The sequence below is a fragment of the Tachysurus vachellii genome, chromosome 2, assembly GCF_030014155.1.
Source record: "Tachysurus vachellii isolate PV-2020 chromosome 2, HZAU_Pvac_v1, whole genome shotgun sequence".
In the NCBI taxonomy this organism is placed as follows: domain Eukaryota; kingdom Metazoa; phylum Chordata; class Actinopteri; order Siluriformes; family Bagridae; genus Tachysurus; species Tachysurus vachellii.
The window spans coordinates 27,895,516-27,912,406 of record NC_083461.1 but is presented as its reverse complement, the minus strand read 5'-3'; the positions used below and the strand labels follow the sequence as shown (position 1 = coordinate 27,912,406).

Below are 16,891 nucleotides of genomic sequence, written 5' to 3'. Positions count from 1 at the left end.
AAAAAAGATAAACACAAGATAAACACAATATAAAGCAAGATAAACATAGGATTAAACAAGAAAACACAATTTAAAGCAAGATAAACACAAGATAAAAGAAGATAAACACCAGATAAAAGAAGATAAACATAGGATAAAGGAAGACAAACACAATTTAACACATTATAAACACAAGATAAAGGGAGATAAACATGAGATAAAACAATCTCCATGAGATAAACATCTCATAACAGTTACTATACAATATTGTTAATAATTTTCTAGACAAAATAAATAAATAAATCTTAAAAATTGTAAACAATGACATAGAATCAGTTCTCCTTCACATTTTTTCTTTTCATTTCTTCTTTTTTTTAAATAAAAATCCAGAACAAACATTTCGTTCACTTAGGTAATATTTTATTTGCTTGTTTAATTTTTCAAAACTATTTTTTTATAATAAATCCTGTACTTTGATGTCAATAAAGAATTGTCACAATTCGAACAGAAAATACAGTAGAAAAAAGAAAAGCACTGATAGAATTAGAAAATAAACCAAAGTAAAACGCACTGAACGCAGGATGAGCTCGAAGTCTGGACTTTTCTCCTGTTTCGCCCGTCCTGGGGAGAAGGAGAGCAGAGATGGATGAACTTAAAGATCGGAGGACAGGAAAGACAGGTGACACACACACTCAATCACACACACACACACACACACACACGGGCTGAAATGCTGAACAGATTATTGATAAAACCTGGATTGGGAATTTTTTTTTTCCAGGATCATGAGATACCACTGGGACTCGATTTGTAAATCTCATTCAAGAACAAGACAAAATTTGGGTCTGGAACATTGGTTTAGCATGTAGCATGACGTCTGGGAAAAACTGATGGAAGATAAACTGATGGAAGCAACTCAAATAAGCTCGCATCGGGATAAAATCTATATCTAGCAACATTTACTAACATTTACTTTTTCATTTTTTTCGGATTTTTGGAAGTTTTTATTACTGAAAAAAAAACATGATCGAGGAGCAGGTATAATTTTGCGTCTATACAACAGGCTATAAAACACCACTGTCACAGTCCAGAGAGCACATTTAGATGTGGGTGTATAAACATATGTCATAAGATACTGTTGCGTGCATCGAGTTCCTTGAACGGTCCCTTTTTTTTTTTGTTTGTTTCCACTTTTTTGTTTATGGCCTTAAGTTTTCCTCCAGCTGAGAACGTAAGGCCTTGAGATTGCTTTTGAGATTGCTTTCAGGATTTCTTCTCACGCCGGCAGTTTGCTCCCTCGTTAGATTTTAGGAGGCCGGTGATGGTCTTTGCAAGTCTCTCTCGGTGCGAAGAACAATCACGGGCTTAGACGCGGACGCTTCATCTTTGTTCTGGACAAACTTCCTGTGAGACTGGAGGCATGAGCGGTGACTTTTCCGCACGCCCTGGTGTTTTGTTGGCCAGCTGCTCGAGGTGCAGATGGGTTTTGTATTGATAATCTGCTTTGCAGTTAATTATGGGGTATATAATCAGCTATGCTTTCCTCAGACGTCCTTCGGTCCAGCTGAAGCCACGCCAGCACTGTCCCGTTCCTGCCGTCCGGACGTGAGTGAAACCTTCAATCTGCAGTGTAATGCAATATCTTAGATAAACCGATATTTTTAAAGCAGTTTTCGTTTCAGTTTTTTTCCTCTTTGCTATTATACACAGGATATGGTTTCGTATTATTCTTTCAAAGAGAGTGCGAGAGAGAGAGAGAGAGAGAGAGAGAGAGGGAGAGAGAGAGAGATGAAGAAACAAAACAAATCCAAACTAAAAAATATCCAGAAGTCCTGAAAAAAAGCGTTTCCTGGATCACGTCCAGTGAAAGAGCGATCAAACGTAATACTCCTTGTCCTTGTTTTTCTTGGTCTTGGCGGCGCTCTTGGCCACGTTGGCTGGTTTCTCTTTGAGGACGGTGCCGTTGGACTGCGCCGAGTTGCTGATGTAGTTGCGGCTCTCATCCACGCGATATGAGCCTTCGTCCCGGTTGCGGTATTTGTACATGGCGTAGAGGAGGATGAGGATGCACAGGGCGGCTGCTGCCACGATGCCCACCACCATACCTGTGGTGCTGCTGGACTCCCGCACCTCCACCGGGTCAGGGTATCCCTTCAGACCCGGACCTGTCGGGCTCGCTGAGGAAACAAACACACACACAAACACACACAAACATACTCTGAGGTTAGCATCTGGTACAGATCCCAAGCTACTTTATTTACACGTAACAGATAGCACAACAGTTCCAGTGTCATCATATAACAGAACAGAAAAACAAAGTGTTGTCAGATTCTGGATTCATTAAACTGATTAAAATCGTGTTCAGTGATTGATGAGCTGTTTTTTTTTAAGAAAATAAACGTCTTACTGTAATTGTCTACTTTTACGTTTCCTCATCATTTCCATCGCCTTCATTTTCCCACCAGAATCTTTCTAGCTTCCTGTCTTCGGATCTCTATTCCACAGAGCTCATCAACTTGCTTTTGTTTAATACGCTCATTGAAAAAATACACAGAAATGAGAAAATTGTCACTGGATCACTAATTGCGGGGCATTTTTTTGTTTATTTTTTTTTATCGGAGGAAGAACAGATGGCGAGCGCTCTCTCAAATTGATGCTCCCAAGTCAGTGTCGCTAGCTTGGCACACCGCGATCTTGTGTCCTCAGGAAACCGATCCTGGCTTCACGCTCAAGAATGTTTTCCCAGACGGTAATGAAATGACTGCGGCTACAGAACGCAGCTTTATTTTAGAAGACACCACTTATCAAAAAGAGCAGCTGTGTTCGATAGCGGCGGCGATTCTGAGAACATGTGCAAACATGCAATTATGATGCAAATGACAAACACAGAGACGGCGTCGACGGCAGCGTCGACTCCCAGATCGAACCGTTGACCGCCCTTTAACATGCTCTAAACGCTTGATAAGGGGGGATTAACGACTCGCAGCCAGTGCTTTGGGAGCCATTTGCTGCTTTGAATGGGAAACTGATTACATATCAGCAAGCCTCCATTATGTACGAGAGCCATCCAAATTATAATCCGACTCCCATCAGCTCTGATAACACTCGGCACCGTAACCCTTCATTAGTCTCTCTGTCTCTCTTTCTCACCCTCTGCTAAAGCTCTGAGCTGATAAAACATCTCTCACGCGCACTTCTGTATCTCCACACACATCTATACATTCCTCTGCAGACTCTAATAAGCTCTCGATCAGGTCTAAAATCCAGGACGTCTATTATTCAAGACGCATAAAAGTAAACAAATCTCTATTCAGACACCGGAATGACATGACCTTTCGTCTAGACCTTGGAGAAACCAGGTTAACATCTCCAGCCCTAGATGGAATTTATTTATTGAATATGGTGGCTATATCTCTTGGAGTGCATTTCAGAGCAAATGTAATACTTCTGGTTCATTTCATTGGGTTTCTGACTGTACAAAAAGAAACGAACCAAATCACTGGACAGAAATCCAGCAAATATGAATTTATATGTGCTTACGGTTGTGTTTGTTTCCACTTCAACTTTTTATTAGTCACAAACACAAAATATGACATGCAGTGAAAAGTGAAACGCCTTTTTTGGCTGTTTGGGTCATAAAAATAAAGTTGAAATAAAAATCCGGCTAAAAATGAAATAGATAAAATTAAATCAAAAAGTATAAAATATATCCAGACTCTAATCTTTCTTTCTTAAAGTTAAGAAAAAAAAACATCAACACAGTATGTCATGCTACAAAAAAAAACTTTCAGGCTAAAAAAGTCTAATTCAAAGCCACAGCTATTAGTGGCTACAGCTATTAGAAGAAAGTATAATCATTTATATGCTGTATATATATATATATATATATATATATATATATATATATATATATATATATATATATATATATATACAGCATATAAATGATTATACTTTCTTAGAAAGAAAAAAAGATTCTTGTAAATCTGTTACAACCGACAGAACAACAAAAAAAAACAAAAACGCAGCGTCTCGCTACTGAGAAACATCAAAAGTATAAAATTCCTCTATGGTGAAAACGTTAGAAAAAGAGCCGACACTGTAGACTCCTTCCAACGATGTAAGCTAAATGTTTCCTGACAGAAAATCTGAACAAAGTGGTTGATACGTTCTGATCTACAACATGTAGGCTAAGCAAACGGAGGCTACGGACATTATGGCACCTAAAGTTTAAAGGTGAAGGTTAAAGGGGAGGGGTTTGTAGAACATATGACACTGAAACAACATCCAACCACATCGTCCTGAAGATGCTTCTCTTGTATCGTAGTCGTCTTTCAAAACTTTCTTTCCTTCTTCCATGACAAAGCCACACATCTCCATGCTGTACACATTTCCAGTCAGTTGTGTGTGAGTGTGTGTGTGTAGTATAAGCCCGTTATAGTGTAACACAAGTCCAGGGATGCCAGCAGACACTCAAGGACAGAGGGAAGGTGCCTTGGGGAATGGAGTGTGACTGAGCGTTGGAACAGATTAACACTTCCTGCCACTGCCAGCGTTATCCCTTTGGACAGGTGTGAAGCAAACTCACTCCTTCAAGGCAAAAAAACGCACAAAAAAAAAAAGAGGGCCGTCACCTCCTCCCATCAGCTGCAGAGCGGGGATGCTGTACGGCTCGGGTTATTTGTTGTTCAGGGTCAGAGAGTCAGGACAGGAGATAAGGACAGTGAGCGGTGGAGGTGAAATCTCGGCCAGACGCTGAACAACCAACAGAGTTAATACACTTTTTTTTTCTTTGTAGTAGTTGTTTGAAAAAAAAAGAAGGTACGGTAGTAAATAACGTCTTTCATGTCGTATTTTCTGAATAAAATTATTATTATTACTATTATGAACGAATATTGAATATTCTATTTTTTGAACCAATCTGAAGACTTTTTATTGCCTTTTATTTGGCAGTTTTTATTGTCTGTTTATTTTATTTATTTATTACTTTTTGCTTTTTTTTATCGGACAAATGTAAGGAATTTTTTAATCAGGTATTCTTTTTAATTTGAACTCCTCTGTCACATTTTACCCAAAATAGAAGTCAGGAACAATTTCTATGTAGTTAGATATCTAAAAGCTTGTGTATCATCACCTCTTCACCTCATCACGAATCCGACTCAAACAAAAATAACCGTTTTTTTCCGTCTGAATGCAAAAGTTCTGTTTCGTTCTGTCTTTATTACATTTTCGTATTGTCTGTGTAAAGATTCTGTCTGGCTGAACAGGTTCATTCTCATGAACAGACTGAAAAAGCAGATTTTTACATCTTATGCTAACTCTAAGGATGGATTAAGGTGTTGGCTCTCCTGCAGCGAGACGTTTTCTGTGTTTCCCTTCTTCCTGGTGATGGGAAGCTGGCAGTCTGATCTCCCAGGCTGAGCTTCACACCCTCTGCCTGTGCTGATCTGTTGATTGGTCCCACACAGTGCCTGACGGGGACCTGGCACCGAGACAGCATGCAGATTCACTACTGCCAGAGCTGCACTTATTCACAACAATCCCTGTCTTCAAACGTCTCACTTAGGACAGGACAGCCAGACTCCAAAATGAGTTAAAAGATGCTAAAGGTGTGTTGTGTTAAAGAACCAGATTATTGGCACATTTGCCAGTCTATTTGCACCGTTGCTATTTTTTCTGCTCTCGCGATAAGATTTTTGTCTTTGATCCAAAACTAAACTAACATTTCTCCCAATTTCTCACAACACGGTTTCATGGCTTTACTACACATAATCAGGCAAACAAAATATTACTGAAGAAAGGAATAAAACAATCAGTGATGGGGTTCATGTTAGCAACCTAAACAATCATGTTTCTTTCATTAAAAAAATCTATCGTAATAATCCATGTATAGCTCTGTTTATGGTGGAACTTCAACAGCAAGTCGTTTCCCTTCACCAGCCTCCCGTTTTTAAGTTTAATTAAACAACAATCACAACTTAAGGGAAAAACTGCAAACTCCTATTTCCTGAAGAGTGTTGAGGGGGAAAAAAGACTTTTAAAAGATCCCCAGAGAAACTGGGACTCCTTCCATGCATGTTAAAATAAATCTCTCCTTTTATTTATATCTGTGTGAATGAGCTCTTACTATAGAAATGATAAAGTATTACGACAAGAGCCTTCATATATATATATATAGGGCTGTTATAGAAAATTAATCAACACCTTCTGAGTAAACAAAGTAAAGGCACAAAGAGCTCAAGACAACGTATAAAATGTTTGTTCTCTGTGCAGTCATCCAGGTGGTTATTTTTATTAACACTTTTTACCAGTTACACCAGTGTTCTGTTACGCCGTCGGGACGGAAACAGACTTAGTAGACGTTTTCACTCCGTATAAATAAACGAATGATGTTGTATCTGTGAGACAGATCTAAAATAAATCAGGACTCTGTTGTCCTTCGGTGTGTTTTAGACGTGTGTTTGTCCATCTGTTGATAATCTTACACTGAATTTTAGTGTTGAATATAAATCTGAGCTGCTTTTTAAATGATTAAAACACTGGGAGCATCTCAGAGAGCAGAAATGGGTTCGATATCAACATTTACTCTGAAGATACAAACATCTGTGTGGAGAAAAATGTTTTTGTATTTTTAGATCTCCTTTATGAATATATCACCTCTAGTATTGTAGATAAAAACAGAAACACTGATGAAACAGGACAAATTCTTTTCATATGAGCTTCATATTAACACCATTGTGGAGTGAGACATGATGAAGACGTTCAATCATCAACATGGACACAATAAAAACAGGAGGACACAACATTTTTTGGTCTTTGGAAAATACTGATCACTAAAATATCAGTACGTAGTTTAGACCTGATTCTCTGATATGGAAAGTTTTCTATCACCATGGTAATGATCTTAGTAATAAAGTCCATCGTCACTGAGTAACTGTTTGAGGTTTTAATGGTGCGGAACATCACCCTGATTCTGAATCACTCATTTTTTTTATTTCTCTGTCTATCTCGCTCATTTCCTTCGTCTGTCTCGCCATCCACATGCACTCTGTTCTTCATTAGCTCTCCATGACTACATGACGACACTTCTCGAGAAATAGTGCCTGAAACACGTGTTTAAAATAATGGGGGCCCTTATAAATTCCACTCGAGTGCACCCAAGGGTAAAATTAGATCCCGACAGAACAACCTCCGAATGCAGCCATTTTCCATGATAGCACAGCAGGAGAGCGATAAAGGACAGCGAGAGGGTCAGCAAGGAAAGTTCAAGTTCAAGGAAAAGGGTGAGTATGTTTGGAAGTGCGGTAATGGAATGATGTAGAAACTGTCACATCATACAACTAGAGACATCTCAGGATGTCGGGTTACATATAACCTGTATAACAATCAGCAAAGTTGAGACATGTTGAGGTGAAGTGAAAGGTCATCAGCATACACAGCGTTAATTTCCATTATATGGGGCTTTTAAATTAACGAGCAATAAATCAGCCTAAATTTCAAGCACGTTATGATTTCATGACCTGGAATAACATCTGTCTAGTTCCTTTTCTGCACTTGAGCAACTGCCTGAGCAACAAAATGGATCAAGTGCTATTTTATAAACTGCTACACACTGAGGATGAAAATCCTTCTTCAATCTCCATCTATTATCCCTGAGTTGTTCCAGGCTTAAAGGTTAGTGGGCTTAGAAGAAAGTCTAGATGCTGGTCAGAAAGCTAATCAGGGAAGCTGTCTTCATTCTAGGCTGAAATGTGGACACCCTGAAGGTGTTGATGGACAAAATGAGAGGGTTGTGGATAATTCCAACCTCCTCCTGCAAGTCATTCTTAATCACTATTATGTGGGTCTGCATTATCAACAACAAGGCTGGGAAACTAAGTGGACACACACACGCACACACACTTTAATAATTTATACACTACCGCAGCTGCCAACCTGTAATATATTTTGTACACTGAATCTCTACAGAAATCGTAGAAGTAGATTCTTATTCTTTCTTCTTTGTGCCATATTGTGAGTTAATTGTGAACGTTTTAAAGTCTTGTGAACTGCTAAGTCTTAGCTCTTTCTTTTGATGCCAAATGTCTACACATACATAACACTATTTTACTCCAATCCACTCTACTGTACTGTACTCTACTCCAGTCCAGTGCACTCTACTGTACTCTACTCTACTGTACTCTACTCCACTCTACTCTACTGTACTCTACTCCACTCTACTCTACTGTACTCTACTCCACTCCAATCCACTCTACTGTACTCTACTCTACTCCACTCCACTGTACTCCACTCTACTCTACTGTACTCTACTCCACTCCAATCCACTCTACTGTACTCTACTCTACTCCACTCTACTCTACTGTACTCTACTCCACTCCACTCTACTGTACTCTACTCTACTCTACTCTACTGTACTCTACTGTACTCTACTCTACTCTACTCTACTCTACTGTACTCTACTCCACTCCAATCCACTCTACTGTACTCTACTCTACTCCACTCCACTGTACTCCACTCTACTCTACTGTACTCTACTCCACTCCACTGTACTGTACTCCACTCCACTCTACTGTACTCTACTCCACTCCACTCCACTCTACTGTACTCTACTCCACTCCAATCCACTCTACTGTACTCTACTCTACTCCACTCCACTGTACTCCACTACACTCTACTGTACTCTACTCCACTCTACTCCACTGTACTCTACTCCACTCCACTCCACTCCACTGTACTCTACTCCACTCTACTCTACTGTACTCTACTCCACTCCACTCCACTGTACTCTACTCTACTCCACTCTACTGTACTCTACTCCACTCCAATCCACTCTACTGTACTCTACTCTACTCTACTCCACTCCACTGTACTCCACTCTACTCTACTGTACTCTACTCCTCTCCACTGTACTCTACTCCACTCCACTCTACTGTACTCTACTCCACTCTACTCTACTGTACTCTACTCCACTCCACTCCACTGTACTCTACTCCACTCCACTCTACTGTACTCTACTCGACTCCAGTCCACTCTACTGTACTCTACTCCACTCCACTCTACTCTACTCTACTCCACTCCACTCTACTGTACTCTACTCCACTCCACTCTACTGTACTCTACTCCACTCCACTCTACTGTACTCTACTCGACTCCAGTCCACTCTACTGTACTCTACTCCACTCCACTCTACTGTACTCTACTCTACTCTACTCTACTCTACTCTACTCTACTCTACTGTACTCTACTCCACTCCACTGTACTGTACTCCACTCCACTCTACTGTACTCTACTCCACTCCACTCTACTATACTCTACTCTACTCTACTATACTCTACTCTACTCTACTCTACTCTACTCTACTCTACTCTACTCTACTCTACTCTACTGTACTCTACTCCACTCCACTCCACTCTACTGTACTCTACTCCACTCCAATCCACTCTACTGTACTGTACTCTACTCCACTCCACTGTACTCCACTCTACTCTACTGTACTCTACTCCACTCCACTGTACTCTACTCCACTCCACTCTACTGTACTCTACTCCACTCTACTCCACTGTACTCTACTCTACTCCACTCCACTCCACTGTACTCTACTCCACTCCACTCCACTCCACTCCACTCCACTCCACTGTACTCTACTCCACTCTACTCTACTGTACTCTACTCCACTCCACTCCACTGTACTCTACTCCACTCCACTCCACTGTACTCTACTCTACTCCACTCTACTGTACTCTACTCCACTCCAATCCACTCTACTGTACTCTACTCTACTCTACTCCACTCCACTGTACTCCACTCTACTCTACTGTACTCTACTCCTCTCCACTGTACTCTACTCCACTCCACTCTACTGTACTCTACTCCACTCTACTCTACTGTACTCTACTCCACTCCACTCCACTCCACTCCACTGTACTCTACTCTACTCCACTCCACTGTACTCTACTCCACTCCAATCCACTCTACTGTACTCTACTCCACTCCACTCCACTCCACTGTACTCTACTCCACTCCACTCTACTGTACTCTACTTCACTCCACTCTACTGTACTCTACTCGACTCCAGTCCACTCTACTGTACTCTACTCCACTCCACTCCACTGTACTCTACTCCACTCCAATCCACTCTACTGTACTCTACTCCACTCCACTCTACTCCACTCCACTCCACTGTACTCTACTCCACTCCACTCTACTGTACTCTACTCCACTCCACTCCACTCCACTGTACTCTACTCCACTCCACTCTACTGTACTCTACTCCACTCCACTCTACTCTACTCCACTGTACTCTACTGTACTCTACTCCACTCCAGTCTACTCTACTGCACGCTACTCCATTCCACTCTACTCCACTCCAGTCTACTCTACTGCACGCTACTCCATTCCACTCTACTCCACTCCACTCTACTCTACTCCAGTCTACTCTACTGTACTCTACTCCACTCCACTCTACTCTACTCCAGTCTACTCTACTGTACTATACTTCACTTTATCTTCTCTACTCTACTCTACTGAAAGCTTCAGCAATATGGTTTAGGACACTTCTTTTTTACTTATTGCAATTTTATCAATAGTTGTGTTTTGTTTTGTTTTAACATATTCCTTTAAAGTGTAACAATGTTATTTTGTGAACTCACCACACCACGGTTCAAGGTTTCCTGGTTATACAGTTTGTAAAAGTTACTGTCTGTTTTGAGTTCATCAAGTTCTCCTTATTCTTTGGGTTTTCCTACCAGCTCCTTAACCCTCTGAGTTAAGTTTTCAGGCTGAATGTAGGTGTGAATCTCCAACTCAGATAAACAACAATCCTAGCCAGGATAAATTGGTTTTTGAAGATCCACAAATGAACAAATAGTCCTTTACAGGCCACTTGAACATGCACAGAAGGAGCTTTCGGTGCCTCTAAGGAGCCAAGAGAAGATCTCGAGGTGTGACTTGTGTACAGATTGGAGCCGAGAACTACTCAGCTGATTTGCTTTAAAATGTCTAACAAGATTTTCCCCGGCTTTAACTCTTGCCAAAATCCCTAATCCCCCAGTCACATCGTTTTACCAGCCATCCTGGCATGGAGCGAACGGCTGCTAACTGGTTTGGAATCAGCAGGGATGTGAGTATATGGCTGCGTGTTATAAACAATTTTTCCTCATTTAGGAAAAGAACGTGATGAGAGAGGGAAGCAGAAAAAGGTCGCTCTGCCTGCCACATGCTGTAAGGTAATGGTCTGCTTATGCGGCGACGACCAGACAACATAAGCAGACCTTTTCGTTAGTGGGATTGATGAAAGCAGGAAGGAGGACAATGTTGGGAACGTCAACACATTTCTCATAGTTGCAAGACAGTAATGTGTGCATGGCACAATCCATGGCAACACAAGATTGTCAGCAAGAACAAACAAGGTTACCTATTCCTTCTGCAATAGGGCCTCTGGGCCTCACTCTAAGTCTAAGACCTGAATGAAGGGATGTTATATAGTGCTGCTGTATGTATTGCATAAGAAAAAGGGAGTGAACGATATCAACATAATGTATTGCTTATTGAAAGCATTAAGCACACTAATGGAAGGAGGAAAGGATCCATTTGGGATTTAGTTCGTTTTTAGCGATCCCTCTCATTTCCCAACAGGTTTCCAAATTGAACGCTGTTATGTTATGGACTGCTCGAACCAACAGTCTGACACTAGCCATTAAAGCAAATGGAGAACATATTCTATTACCTGAGCCTATATAAACTGCCCCCCAGTGGGTTACACTTTAATACTGACCTACATCCGACTTCAGCCTGATATCAGACATATCCCTGATAAAATTCAGACACAAGCTAAAGCAGAGGAAAAGAAATTCCGACAGGATTTTCAAAATCTGATTAATCAGATGGTATTAATTGGTTTCCTTTAACAGCAGGTTCGTGTGACAGGTTGATATGGAGACACTTGATGTCAATCATCAGTTAATGGGTCACTAATACTTGCTGTAGCTAAAAGAAAAGGCAAATTGGTGTTCCCCAAGTTTGTGTGTTAGGAGCATTATACTGTAGATTTAAAATAGAAAAAAATTAATAATAATAAAAAACAATGACAGTAATAATAATAATAATAATAATAATAATAATAATAATAATAATAATATCCACTTGCTGCCACATATCTAGAAGTTCTATATCTATTTCTATTCTTGTGTACAAATTACCCAGAACTCTCATTTAACTAATCCATGCTTGTTCTAATAGTTTTTGATGAAGATGGAGACAAATCTCTAATTATGTGATGTACATTACAACATATGTAGCATCTGAAAGTTTTTTTTTTATTATTATTTCTGCTTGCTTCATAAGTATACAAATGATTTTTATATAAAACACATTTTGTATTGATGATACATTTGTGAGATGTATAAAAGTATTAAAGCAAACAAGCCCTGAACTCTCTCTCTCTCTCTCTCTCTCTCTCTCTCTCTCTCTCTCTCTCTCTCTCTCTCTCTCTCTATAAACATCGGTTGGATCAGAACGCAGGGCTCGGATTGTTTCGCAGGAAAAGGAAGTCAGTGTGTATTATTTCGGTCTGATTCAATTGACATTGGCTTTCTATTAAGTTTCGTATTGACTCTAAAATCTTGCTTTTGACCTTGAAAGCCCTTAATGGTCTAGCTCCAGCGTAGCTGACCGATCTCTGGAAGGTATTATAGTCCATCAAAAAGACTTCATTCAGCTGATCCGGGATTATGGCTGAATGATGAGACCGCTCTCGACGAGAGTGTTGGTCTGGAAGAGAGTTTTACTGAATATCTATAAGCTCTAGCGTTTTAGCAGAAAATTTTTTTTACAATTCTAGACTACAGATTAGGAATTTACTATTTTTATTCATATATATATATATATATATATATAAAATATTTGATTTAACTCGTAATCAGATCAAACGGTTTTAATTCAAAGACAATATATTATTCAAGTTATTAAGTTTTAGTGATTTATTCACATTTTTTCATGTTATGTTTCTATTTTCTTTTTATTAATTGCTTTAATATTTTCTTCTTTTTTTATCTTAATTTAAAAGGCCAATTATCAAGTTTTATAGCTGTTTTTCTCCTGTGCCTGAAATACTCTGTTAATGTAGATAAAATGAGTTTGCAGACTAAAGCCATCACTTTTATGATGAAACCATTTGGGGCTTGTTTTCATTTCAGTCCACTGAAAGCAGCTGTTTTGAATTTTATGGAGTTGTTTATAAGACTTTATGACAATAAGAAATGTGGGAAATGGAAATGATGCCAGATTCACTTGGTTACCGATGCTACTTTTGGATAGATGAGCCGACAATCATTTCATCTGTTTAATTCCTTACTACTTCCTAAACTCATGTACAATTCTTTCTAGCTAACAATGATTTCCTGGCTGACTGAACACCACAATTTGATCCAGAAAAATCCAAAATGAAATGGACATAATCCTCATCAGTTTAGTTTGTAATTAGAAAACTAAACTATTACTTGTGCTGAAGCAATAAAACTTTCCTCCGGATTGGGATCCATGAAAACCAGAAAGGAACATGTTTCAATGCAGAAAATCTTCATGCTCTCTTTAATCGGTCACTGAATTCTGTTGAGTCGTGTTTTTTGTTCTGCTTTGTTCTTCATGTTCTTAAATAATTAGATCAATTTTCGCTGCAACTAATTTTCACTTATTAGAGTAATGGTGCTTTAAAACGGATGTAATCACAACTTTTTACAGTGTTTAAATAAAAAAATTGCCGAAACGTTTTGATCACTTCGATATTATGGGCTGTTCTGTGGAAATCATGACAAAATAACAAATCAGTAATACACTACATGGAATAGGTAAATACTTTTGCACAGAGCTTTATTTTGAGGTAAAAGTCAGACTGCATGTCAAGGGTTTTTTTCCCCCCGAGCCGTGTTAGCCTCGTACGCTAATTATCTCACTGTGCTCCTTGTCAGCACTAATTTATGTAACATACACAAGACACAAGACTAATACAATTTCCACTCATCTGAACATTCCAATGGTTTAAAGTCCAGTCTCCTTATTAACCTTTCTGACTGACGGAGAAAGGTCAGATGTGTGAGAACCTTGTTGATCTGGTTGAGTATTAGCGCCCTGAGTAGTAGCGATGTATCGTCGTGGAGAAGCTGGTGAATCTGATGTTAGAGAGCACTGGCGTCAGCTGGTGAAGCTGGTGATCGGACGTTAGAGAGTGTTGGCTTAAAAAAAAACATCTCTGTACTTTTTCTGAACACGTTCCACTATTGCTCTGTCTATATGGGCCGATCGGCCGTGTTTATAGAAGCTTGCGCTTTTTTATTAGCCCATAAAGCAAGTAAATCGTAAACACACACTCGTGCTGACTCGCCGTGAACTCGCCTTTATGTGCGAGGCTTAAATGTGACATTAACCTCTCCAGCGCTGGGCTGTTAAAAAGCTTCATTAAGTTACCATCAGTCAAAAGGGAGGGTTTGAGAGGAGGCTAATGAGAAAGTGGTGCAGCTATAGGAAAATAATCAACAGTGTGTCGGGGGTACTGGGGGGAGGGGATCAACCCCGGGCAGCTGCACTGAGAGAGCGGGATCCTGCTGCTGGTCCACCAGGAACCGTTAACATCTTCATTTAATTTTTTACATTTGCATTTACATTTACAGCATTCAGCAGACACCTTTTTGCAGAGCGACTTACAAGGGCCTTGCTCAGGGGCCCAGGAGTTGTAGCTTGGTATAAAAATGAAAAATATTGTTTTATAGCATTTATTTTTTTATTAATGAATTAATTATGCAGATCATCTTTCTTACAAGTTACTGAGAATGGTTTGTTGCTTTAGAAACCATAAGATACTAGAGCTGAAGCTTCACTACATTTTGTAGGAAATTAAGGAAATTAATCAACATCAACTGAGCACGTATGCCACAAGCCTCTGATGTTCCAGTGAATTATATTTTGTCTCAGGTACGTTGGTTCTCGGCGAGGGCTATTTGGAGGCACTGCTTACACTTGCTGTGTTTTTATGACTGTTATTCCATTCTTGTCATCGACTCAGTCCAAAATGTGAATTTCACGGTTCAGCGCTCGCTTCGTGTTAGTTCAGAGCGGAGTGAACCAGTGGAGAGCGTATACATTCTGTTTGTGACAACAGAGCAGCAGCTCAGGTGCTCGGCAAACAGGAGGACAGCGCACAGTAAAGAAAGAACCAAACAAGCATGTGATTTGCTCGCAAGCATCATAACCCCTTTTTACACCTACATAGAGCTCTTCAAGAGCCCATAGTAAAGGTTTCATTTTTTTTTCTGCATCATTGCAAATACATGAAAATTCTTATCATGACCCCTACAAAATAGCACAAACCTCTTTCTGGATTCTCGATTCTGATTGGTCAGATGGGGTTTTCCATAACAGCAGCACGGCTGATGGCTTCCTGTGACATGAGCGACACAGATGTCGGCGTGTCCGCATATGCAAATATGAAGCGACTTGGTGCACCAATGAGAGTGAAGACAGCAGAGCATGTGATTCGGAACATGGCGTTTGACATGATGCAGATAAACACTGCCCGAATTTTCTACACAAATGGCAAAAAAATCTTCTTCCAGAATCTTTCATAAAACAATTTGTAACATTGTTACTATGGCAACCGGTGGGCTACGCATTGTACAGCGACTGGAGACTCAGAAAGATAAAGTCACCGTACCTGTGAAGGTAGATGATGGCAAATCGCAGGTTTTTATATCAGCGTGCTTGTTCTAATACCTTTTCGTTTCCATAGAAACAGCTCATTTACATTGACTTGTATTTTGGATGCTCTAAATAATCCACCATAAAAAAATAGACTTAATTATACGTTTAGGTACAAAATAAGATCAATACTGTTTTTTGTTGTTGTGCTTTATTCTGAAAATGTAGCTGCATGTTTTGAGCATTTTAATAAAACGCAGCTTGTCACGTTACCGAGAAAGCGATCGTTTGAGATTGTTACAAGGTCCTGACACCGTAGAATCCGTAAATGTTAAAGAAACGTCTCTTTAAAGAAAGCGTCAGCAGATCAACAATGAAACTATTTTGAAAATGAATTAACACCTTCTGAGCAGAAGTGAGAATTCAACAGCACCAAGCTGTAATTCATTTCAGACTACAGTAGAAACAGACGGGAAAATAGAAAAAAAGAAAAAAAAAGAAGCTAAAAGCAAAAGTGTGGAAGAAAACATGCTGGGTTGTGGAGGCGGATGTTGTAGTTGAGGGAAAAAAAATGAAGATATTCAGTGCCAGGGAATTTAAAGTAGAAGCCTACACAGCACACTAATCTTTTCTTCCTCTCATTGAGTTCTAACTCTGAGCTCTCTGTCATCTTCTGCAATCTCAGATAAAATATTTATGATTCTCATTAACGCTCTGTGTTAAACCCCATCGCACATCTGGGGGAAAAAAAACACCTCTGTTAGGTAGAGGGAATATTTCAGAAAAGTCCCATTTAGTCAGCTTATTGTGCCTCACACTGCCTGGAGCGTGGAGCAGTGCAGCTCATTTGCCTTTCCACTTGTCAGCTTTGACATGCTGATGTATATTTCAACGCTTGTCATGTGGCAGATTTTAAAACTCAGCTCATCTATCGCTTTGTTCCTGTCCTTCATTGTGCTGCTGAGGTGGAGATTCGGCTCGCTGCGGTTTCTTGTGTTTACAAAGCTTCAGTTTGCTGCACTGCGATCTAATCTGGTGCCCGCTGGAAGATTAGCTCCGACCCTCTGCGCCACCGGAGCCTGCGCTTTTCCGGCTGTAAAAGAAATAGGGCGTGACGATAAATACAGCCAGGGATCGATCTCACTCGATCGCTGATAGCGCTGCCGCTGGGAAAAGGAGGTGGTGATGGCGGTGGTGTGTGGGAGTGATGAAGAGCGTCGGGGTT

General features: G+C 40.0%; 1 protein-coding gene across 14 annotated transcripts in view; it reads right to left on the bottom strand.

The window, feature by feature from the left end:
• Window positions 1-407: 407 nt before the first annotated feature.
• Window positions 408-16,891, bottom strand: part of LOC132841682 (neurexin-1a-like) — a 261,155-nt gene continuing 244,671 nt past the window's right edge. For all 14 annotated transcript variants that reach the window (XM_060864110.1, XM_060864111.1, XM_060864118.1 and 11 more), the window contains one exon: window positions 408-2,156. In XM_060864110.1, coding sequence (XP_060720093.1) covers window positions 1,855-2,156 — 302 coding nt within the window. In that variant the 3' untranslated portion in view covers window positions 408-1,854. The remainder of the gene's footprint in view (window positions 2,157-16,891) is intronic.